At 53.1% G+C, this 10,000-nt stretch overlaps 2 protein-coding genes across 2 annotated transcripts in view; one reads left to right on the top strand and one right to left on the bottom strand.

Moving 5' to 3' along the window:
- Positions 1-3,497, bottom strand: part of NEDD8 (NEDD8 ubiquitin like modifier) — a 20,469-nt gene extending 16,972 nt beyond the window's left edge. Inside the window, exon 1 of the mRNA XM_075569040.1 lies at positions 3,345-3,497. Coding sequence (XP_075425155.1) covers positions 3,345-3,362 — 18 coding nt within the window. The 5' untranslated portion in view covers positions 3,363-3,497. The remainder of the gene's footprint in view (positions 1-3,344) is intronic.
- A 514-nt stretch (positions 3,498-4,011) lies between these two features.
- Positions 4,012-10,000, top strand: part of GMPR2 (guanosine monophosphate reductase 2) — a 62,015-nt gene continuing 56,026 nt past the window's right edge. Inside the window, exons 1-6 of the mRNA XM_075569038.1 lie at positions 4,012-4,162; positions 5,928-6,047; positions 6,253-6,336; positions 6,628-6,801; positions 7,165-7,246; positions 7,639-7,745. Coding sequence (XP_075425153.1) covers positions 4,076-4,162; positions 5,928-6,047; positions 6,253-6,336; positions 6,628-6,801; positions 7,165-7,246; positions 7,639-7,745 — 654 coding nt within the window. The 5' untranslated portion in view covers positions 4,012-4,075. The remainder of the gene's footprint in view (positions 4,163-5,927; positions 6,048-6,252; positions 6,337-6,627; positions 6,802-7,164; positions 7,247-7,638; positions 7,746-10,000) is intronic.

The following is a 10,000-nucleotide window of genomic DNA, read 5'->3' as shown; positions in this document are numbered from 1 at the left end:
ATTGCCACATTGATGACCCCTCTCTCCCTTGGGCTTCCCGCTTTCTTTCTCTAACCTCTTCTTTTGGCCTTCAACAGTGGACTGCAGCCAGCACCCACAAGGATGGCCACTACTTAGACCTGGTTTTCACTAAAAAAAACTTCTCTCTCTCCGATTTCTCCATTTCCCCTTTTCCTCTCTCTGACCATCACCTCATCTCATTCTCTCTCTCGCTTCTCCCCTTCTCCACCTTCATCTACCCCCCCGGTTCTGCAGAAACCTGCGCTCTATTCACTTACCAGACTGAGTCCACTTTACGCTCCTCCCTCTCCTCTCAGCTCTGCTACAGACCCTGACAACATGGTCAGGAACTACAACTCTGCCCTATCCTCTCTTGATCTACATGCCCCGCTTTCTTCCTGCCGTCCTCGCCCTTCTAACCCCAGACCCTGGCTAAATTCCCACACGCGCATGCTGCGTTCCTCCACTCGTTCCTCTGAACGCCTCTGGAGGAAATCTCATACTCTCGCAGACTTCCTTCACTACAAATTTATGCTATCCTGTTTCAACTCTGCCCTCTCGCAAGCTAAACAAGCCTACTTTTCTTCACTAATCAACATGCACAAGTCTAACCCACGCCGACTGTTCTCTGTCTTTGATGCTCTACTGAAACCACCCTCAGCTGCCTCTCCTTCCTCCATCTCCGCTCAGGACTTTGCTGACTATTTTAAGGAAAAGGTGGAATCCATACGTCAGAACATCCCCTCTGTTTCTTCCTCCCATCCTACACCTCTTCCTAACTCTCCTCCTGCCTTCCTTTACTCTTTTTCCACAGTCTCAGGAGGAGGATGTGTTGCTGTTGATCACCTCTTCTCCCTCTACCACTTGCTCTCTTGACCCCATTCCCTCCCATCTCCTAAAACCTCTTGGTCCTACTATAATCGCTATGCTTACACACATTTTTAACTTCTCCCTCTGCTCTGAAACCTTTCCATCCTCCTTCAAAACATGCAACAGTTTTACCATTACTCAAAAACAGCATGTTTGACCCTACCTGTCTTTCTAACTATCGACCTGTCTCCCTCCTGCCTTTTGCCCCTTAACTCCTTGAATGTCTTGTATTCTCTCAACACCTATTCTCTCCTAGAGCCTCTACAATCTGGCTTCCGCACTGCTCACTCCACGGAAACAGCCCTCACTAAAACACAGACACACAGCCAGCCCGGTTTAGGGAGAAGAAGAGACACAGCCAGCCAGCCCGTGGGGGGGAAGAAGCACGCAGAGATATATCTATAGATCTATGCAACAAGAGAAAATTGATAACCCCAATAATAAGTTAGTGGAGCGCTAGCATAAATAAAAATGTGTATCGTGTTCATACGGTATAGTAAGTGAACTAGATGTGATACATACCTTAAAAAAAAGGTATACATAAGTGCGAATGGGAGAGAGGGATGCATGTATGTATGCATGACCCCCTCCCGGCACACACATGTATGCATGACCCCCTCCCGGCACACACATGTATGCATGACCCCCTCCCAGCACACAGATGCATGTATGCATGTATGTATGCATGACCCCCTCCCGGCACACAGATGCATGTATGTATGTATGTATGTATGTATGTATGCATGACCCCCTCCCGGCACACAGATGCATGTATGTATGTATGCATGACCCCCTCCCGGCACACAGATGCATGTATGTATGCATGACCCCCCTCTCGGCACACAGATGCATGTATGCATGTATGTATGCTTGACCCCCTCCCGGCACACAGATGCATGCATGTATGTATGTATGCATGACCCCCTCCCGGCACACAGATGCATGTATGTATGCATGACCCCCTCCCGGCACACAGATGCATGTATGTATGACCCCCCCCTCCCGGCACACAGATGCATGTATGTATGTATGTATTTCAAAAAGAAACCTTTATGGGAACATTGCTCACTCTACACTTGTGAGTATTTAGCACACTGCACCTTGATATTTATTTTCATATCAATCACAATACTGCACCATCAGGGAATTTTCTTCTGTTTTACATGATTTTGCGCTTCCCGATGATCTTCACCCCTTCATGTATGTATGTATGCATGCATGCATGACCCCCTCCCGGCACACAGATGCATGTATGACCCCCCCCCTCCCGGCACACAGATGCATGTATGTATGTATGCATGACCCCCTCCCGGCACACAGATGCATGTATGCATAACCCCCTCCCGGCACACAGCTGCATGTATGCATGTATGTATGCATGCATGACCACCTCCCGGCACACAGCTGCATGTATGCATGTATGCATGACCCCCTCCCAACACACAGATGCATGTATGCATGACCCCCTTCCGGCACAGATGCATGTATGCATGTATGCATGACCCCCTCCCGGCACACAGATGCATGTACGCATGTATGTATGCATGAACCTTTCCCGGCACACAGATGCATGTATGCATGACCCCCTCCCAGCACACAGATGCATGTATGTATGCATGACCCCCTCCCGGCACACAGATGCATGTATGTATGACCCACCCTCCCGGCACACAGATGCATGTATGTATGCATGCATGTATGACCCCCTCCCGGCACACAGATGCATGTATGACCCCCCCTCCCGGCACACAGATGCATGTATGTATGTATGCATGACCCCCTCCCGGCACACAGATGCATGTATGCATGACCCCCTCCCGGCACACAGATGTATGCAAGACCCCCTCCCGGCACACAGATGTATGTATGCATGACCCCCTCCCGGCACACAGATGTATGTATGCATGACCCCCTCCCGGCACACAGATGTATGTATGCATGACCCCCTCCCGGCACACAGATGTATGTATGCATGACCCCCTCCCGGGACACAGATGTATGTATGCAAGACCCCCTCCCGGCACACAGAGGTATGTATGACCCCCTCCCGGGACACAGATGTATGTATGCAAGACCCCCTCCCCGCACACAGAGGTATGTATGACCCCCTCCCGGCACACAGAGGTATGTATGTATGACCCCCTCCCGGCACACAGAGGTATGTATGTATGACCCCCTCCCGGCACACAGAGGTATGTATGTATGACCCCCTCCCGGCACAAAGATGTATGTATGACCCCCTCCCGGCACACAGATGTATGTATGCAAGACCCCCTCCCCGCACACAGAGGTATGTATGACCCCCTCCCGGGACACAGAGGTATGTATGCAAGACCCCCTCCCCGCACACAGAGGTATGTATGACCCCCTCCCGGCACACAGAGGTATGTATGTATGACCCCCTCCCGGCACACAGAGGTAGGTAGGTATGTGTATATATATATATATATATATATATATCTCAGACCCGGTACCTTGACTTTAATCAGCATCCTGAAGCCGCACGCCAAACACCAGTTTAAACAAACTTCCGGTTCCGGGGGACGAAGAGGTGAAATATAACCCAATACAGTGTGGGGCTGATCCGTGCGTTCCAAGCCTCTCTCCGGGACAGGAAGTTAGCCCATCCAAGCCTCTGTCCCGCACCGGAAGTTAGCCTATCCAAGCCTCTCTCCCGGACCGGAAGTTAGCCTGTCACCTCACGTCACATCACCAAGGAGACCCGCAGAGATTGCTCTGACCAGCTGTTTGCAATATCATCTTTCATCACTCTCTCCTCCCTCCCTCACTCTCTCTCCTTCTGTTCTCCTCCCCTTCCCCAGTCTCTCCCCTCCCCCCCCATTCTCTCCCCTCCCCCCTCAGTCTCTCCCCGCCCCATTCAGTCTCTCCCCCCCCCCAGTCTCTCCCCTCCCCACTCAGTCTCTCCCCCCCAGTCTCTCCCCTCCCCCCCAGTCTCTCCCCTCCCCCCAGTCTCTCCCCTCCCCCCAGTCTCTCCCCTCCCCCCCAGTCTCTCCCCTCCCCCCAGTCTCTCCCCCTCTCCCCAGTCTCTCCCCTCCCCACTCAGTCTCTCCCCCCCAGTCTCTCCCCTCCCCCCCAGTCTCTCCCCTCCCCCCAGTCTCTCCCCTCCCCCCAGTCTCTCCCCTCCCCCCCAGTCTCTCCCCTCCCCCCCAGTCTCCCCTCCCCTCACCCCCGCCTCAGTCTCATAATGCCGCGAATAGACAATGATGTTAAGTTGGATTTTAAGGATGTTTTGGTGCGACCCAAGAGAAGCACCTTAAAGTCTCGCAGTGAGGTGAGTGTCGCAGACAGAGCACTCTCTTATTAACAGCAGTGAGCTGAGTGTCGCAGACAGAGTGCTCTTTTATTAACAGCAGTGAGGTGTGTCCCAGACACAGCGCTCTCTTTTTACCTGCAGTGAGGTGAGTGTCGCAGAGCAGATCTGTCTCTGACAGTCTCTCTCTCTTGCAGTTTGACCTGTCTGACGGTCTCTCTCTTGCAGGCGGACTGGTCTTTGACAGTCTCTTTCGCAGGTGGACCTGTCTCACAGTCTCTCGCTTGCAGACCAGTCTCTGACGGTCTCTCTCGCGGGCAGACCTGTCTCTGATGGTCTCTCTCTCGCAGGTGGACCTGTCTCTGACGGTCTCTCTCTCTTTCGCAGGTGGACCTGTCTCTGACGGTCTCTCTCGCAGGTGGACCTGTCTCCGACGGTCTCTCTCTCTCGCAGGTGGACCTGTCTCCGACGGTCTCTCTCTCTCGCGGGCAGACCTGTCTCTGATGGTCTCTCTCTCGCAGGTGGACCTGTCTCTGATGGTCTCTCTCTCGCAGGTGGACCTGTCTCTGACGGTCTCTCTCTCGCAGGTGGAACTGTCTCTGATGGTCTCTCTCGCAGGTGGACCTGTCTCTGACGGTCTCTCTCTCGCAGGTGGAACTGTCTCTGACGGTCTCTCTCTCTCGCAGGTGGACCTGTCTCTGACGGTCTCTCTCTCTCACAGGTGGACCTGTCTCCGACGGTCTCTCTCTCTCGCGGGCAGACCTGTCTCTGATGGTCTCTCTCTCGCAGGTGGACCTGTCTCTGACGGTCTCTCTCGCAGGTGGACCTGTCTCTGATGGGATCTCTCGCAGGCGGACCTGTCTCTGACGGTCTCTCTCGCAGGTGGACCTGTCTCTGACGGTCTCTCTCCCAGGCGGACCTGTCTCTGACGGTCTCTCTCTCGCAGGCGGACCTGTCTCTGACGGTCTCTCTCTCGCAGGCGGACCTGTCTCTGATGGTCTCTCTCTCGCAGGTGGACCTGTCTCTGACGGTCTCTCTCTCTCGCAGGTGGACCTGTCTCTGACGGTCTCTTTCTCGCAGGTGGACCTGTCTCTGACGGTCTCTCTCGCAGGTGGACCTGTCTCCGACGGTCTCTCTCTCTCGCAGGTGGACCTGTCTCTGATGGTCTCTCTCTCGCAGGTGGACCTGTCTCTGACGGTCTCTCTCTCTCGCAGGTGGACCTGTCTCTGATGGGCTCTCTCTCGCAGGCGGACCTGTCTCTGACGGTCTCTCTCGCAGGTGGACCTGTCTCTGACGGTCTCTCTCCCAGGCGGACCTGTCTCTGACGGTCTCTCTCTCGCAGGCGGACCTATCTCTGACGGTCTCTCTCGCAGGCTGATCTGTCTCTCTCTCGCAGGCGGACCTGTCTCTGACGGTCTCTCTCTTGCAGGTGGACCTGTCTCTGACGGTCTCTCTTTCTCGCAGGCGGACCTGTCTCGGATGGTCTCTCTCTCGTAGGCGGACCTGTCTCTGATGGTCTCTCTCTCGCAAGTGGACCTGTCTCTGACGGTCTCTCTCTCGCAGGCGGACCTGTCTCTGACGGTCTCTCTCTCGCAGGCGGACCTGTCTCTCTCTCGCAGGCGGACCTGTCTCTGATGGTCTCTCTCTTGCAGGTGGACCTGTCTCTGACGGTCTCTCTTTTTCGCAGGCGGACCTGTCTCGGATGGTCTCTCTCTCGCAGGTGGACCTGTCTCTGATGGTCTCTCTCTCGCAGGTGGACCTGTCTCTGACGGTCTCTCTCTTGCAGGTGGACCTGTCTCGCTCCTTCACGTTCAGGAATTCTGGGCAGAGTTATCATGGGATCCCGATCATCGCGGCCAATATGGACACTGTGGGGACCTTCCAGATGGCGAGAGCCCTGTCCAAGGTGAGTGGGTAGCTCCATTTGGCCCAGGAGACGGCTCTGCTCTCCCCCCCCCTGGTTTTCCTCTTTTGTGTCTCTTATCTCGGCTCCTGTCCCCCCCTCTCCATCTCTCTGTGCTCCTGTCCCCCCCTCTCTGTGTCTCTTATCTCGGCTCCTGTCCCCCCCCCCCCCCCCCCCTCCTCACGTTTTCATTCTCCGGCTTTCTCAGTTTTGTCTCTTCACAGCGATACACAAACATTACACGGCTCAGGAGTGGAAAGACTTTGCTGCTTCGGACCCTGACTGTCTGGAGGTGAGAAACCCTTAGCACGTGGCGGTGTGCCGATTAACCCCTCGCCCCCCATAGCACGTGACGGTGTGCCTATAAACCCCTCGGCCCCCCCCTTAGCACGTGGCGGTGTGCCTATTTACCCCTTGCCCCCCGCAGCACGTGGTGGTGTGCCTACTAACCCCTCGCCCCCCGCAGCACGTGGCGGTGTGCCTACTAACCCCTCGCCCCCCGCAGCACGTGGCGGTGTGCCTACTAACCCCTCGCCCCCCGCAGCATGTGGTGGTGTGCCTACTAACCCCTCGCTCCCCGCAGCACGTGGCGGTGAGCTCTGGCACAGGGCAGTCGGATTTCCAGCAGTTGGAGAAGATCGTGGCGGCCGTGCCACGGATCCGTTACATTTGTCTGGACGTGGCTAACGGATACTCCGAGCAGTTTGTGCAACACGTGAAAGATGTGAGAGCCAGATTCCCCGAGCACACTATCATGGTGAGGAGGGGCGCCAGCCACGGCTGCCATTTCTCTGTCCCACGCGCGCTTCGCTTCTCATTGCGCTTCGCTTTCCCCTTCTGTTCTCTCCTCTTCTTTTTCTACTTTTTCCTTCCCCTCCACTTCTCCCCTGTACAATCTCTCCGTCCATCCCTCCTACTCTCTCCCTCACTCACTTGTTCCTTCTCCCCTGTACTCTCTCTTCTCTCTGTCCATCCTGACAACTGCCCTATCTCTCCTTTTCCCTCCTCCTCTCCCTCACTCACATCTTCTCCCCTGTTCTCTCTCTGTCTCTCTCCCCTCCTCCCTCTCTTCCTCTCCAACTCCCCCCACACACTCTGTCACAGTGTTTTCCCTCCCCAGGCCGGGAACGTGGTTACTGGGGAGATGGTAGAGGAGTTGATCCTGTCCGGTGCAGATATTATCAAAGTGGGAATTGGACCAGGTGACAACTCTTGTCTCTTCCCCCCCCCTCCCCCCCAACTACCACAACATAAACACCTCCCTCCCACTATGGAGAGAAGCGTCCAATACACAGAGAGGGGGCACCAACTCCACCTCCATCACACACACCTCCTCCCTATATACACAGCCCACGCTCCGCACCCCTCCCTCCCACTACGGAGAGACGCACCCAATACACAGAGAGGGGACACCACCTCCACCTCCATCACACACACCTCGTCCCTATATACACAGCCCACCCTCCGCACCCCTCCCTCCCACTACAGAGAGACGCGCCCAATACACAGAGAGGGGACACCAACTCCACCTCCATCACACACACTTACCTCCCAATATACGCAACCCACGTTCCCACCTTTTATTCTCTCTCAGGTTCTGTCTGCACCACTCGGAAGAAGACGGGTGTCGGGTATCCGCAGCTGAGTGCTGTGATTGAGTGTGCGGACGCAGCCCACGGACTGAACGGACACATCATCTCGGTCAGTACAGTCTATCTATATCTATCTATCTATCTTTCTGCATTGTGTGTCTGTGTGTTATTAAATCAGCTGTGTGTTTGCGCATTTACCTATAGAGTGAGAGTCAGTGTCGCTCTCTTGCTCTCGACCCACTGTTGGATGAAGCCTCCCCAGTGTGTATGTGTGTGTGTGTGTGTGTGTGTGTGTGTCTATATATCGTCTCCAGCCCTGGTCTCCCCACTGCTGGATGAAGCCTCCCCAGTGTGTGTGTGTGTGTGTGTGTGTGTGTATATATATCTATATCGTCTCCAGCCCTGGTCTCCCCACTGCTGGATGAAGCGGCCCCAGTGATCCCCCAGGTACTGAGGTTACAGTCTCTCTTCTCCACGTCGCTCCACACTCAGTCTGATCTCATCCTCCCATATTATCTTTGGTCATTTTCTTGGTCTTTTTTCATCTCTCTTGGAATCCAGTTGAGATCCATCTTTGTCCAATGATGGTCATTCCTTCTTGCGATATGTCCAGCCCATCGCCATTTTAATTTCTCCCCCCTTGTGATGTCACAAACTTTTGTTTGGTTTTAAATTCATTCATTCTGTTTCCTATCTCTTTGGGTAATACCCAGCATGCATCTCTCTATTCTTTGCGTTGTCTGAAGCCTCTGAATTATCTTCGCATTTATAATCCAAGTTTCACATCCATATGTGAGCACGGGCAGGATACACGGGTCACATCCATATGTGAGCACGGGCAGGATACACGGGTCACATCCATATGTGAGCATGGGCAGGATACACGGGTCACATCCATATATGAGCACGGCAGGATACACGGGTCACATCCATATGTGAGCACGGGCAGGATACACGGGTCACATCCATATGTGAGCACGGGCAGGATACACGGGTCACATCCATATATTAGCACGGCAGGATACACGGGTCACATCCATATGTGAGCACGGGCAGGATACACGGGTCACATCCATATGTGAGCACGGGCAGGATACACGGGTCACATCCATATGTGAGCACGGGCAGGATACATGGGTCAAATCCATATGTGAGCACGGGCAGGATACACGGGTCACATCCATATGTGAGCACGGGCAGGATACACTGGTCACATCCATATGTGAGCACGGGCAGGATACACGGGTCACATCCATATGTGAGCACGGGCAGGATACACGGGTCACATCCATATGTGAGCACGGGCAGGATACACGGGTCAAACACTTTCCTCTTGAGGCACCGTGGAAGGTTCCCTTGTAAGATTGTCTTGTTTCTTCCAAATGCCTCCATCCCATCTTCATTCTCCTATTGATTTCATTGATAAGGTTCCCACCCATTGTTACCGGCCAAGGTAGACCTAGTCTTCAGTCATTCTCCCCTTCCATTTTTTCGATCTGTGTAGAGTTGACACTGTCGTGGAACATCACTTTGGCCTTGCGGAGACTCGTATAGAGTTCTCTGCTTTGTTGCTGGATGTCTTCTGGACTTGTGGTAAAAATAACAATGTAATGTACAAATCGTAGGTGGCTCAATTATTCACAGTTGATTTTTTGATTCCATTTTCTTCTCAATCTGAACAATTCTTTGTATTGCACTGAAAAGCTTTGGTGAGATGGTGTCTCCTTTGCCGCGCTCCCTCGCTGATCCTTATCTTGTATCTTCATGTAATCGAATGTTTAATGGGACATTCTCGTAAATATTCCTTATAATATCAATGTACGCTTCTTCAGCACTTTGTCTTCTTAATGCATCGAGGACCCGCGTGGTGTAGACAAAATGAAATGCTTTATTGTAATCTATGAATCCTAAGTGGAGTGTTAGATCATATTCATTACTTTGGGAAATCACTTCTTGTACGACTTGGATGTGATCCATTTGCAAAAAAAAAGTCCAGGGTCTGTTGCATCCGATTTAGTGAGTATCTTTGTAATAATGTTGGAAGCAATTGGAAGAAGACTGATTGGTCTGTAGTTCTGGAGGTCTGAGTCTCCTCTCCTGGGGATGAGGATAACTGTGACATTTCTCCATTGTTCTGGGATTTCCACAAGCCGCATGGAAAGAGTTGTGCGAGGATTTTCTCTACTTCTTCCCCAGCTTCTTCCCAGATTTCAGTTGTAATTCCCTCTTCCCCGGGAGCCGTCCCATTGTTTATGGATATTATTGACTTTCTGCCACTTCTGGAAGCACGCTGGGTACATCCTTGCTTTTTGGTGTTTTCCATATTTGAGGGTTGAGACGTTACTTGCCATGCCGGCCTCATTT

The sequence above is a fragment of the Ascaphus truei genome, chromosome 13 (assembly GCF_040206685.1).
Source record: "Ascaphus truei isolate aAscTru1 chromosome 13, aAscTru1.hap1, whole genome shotgun sequence".
Lineage (NCBI taxonomy): Eukaryota > Metazoa > Chordata > Amphibia > Anura > Ascaphidae > Ascaphus > Ascaphus truei.
This window is presented reverse-complemented; position numbering and strand designations above follow the sequence as displayed.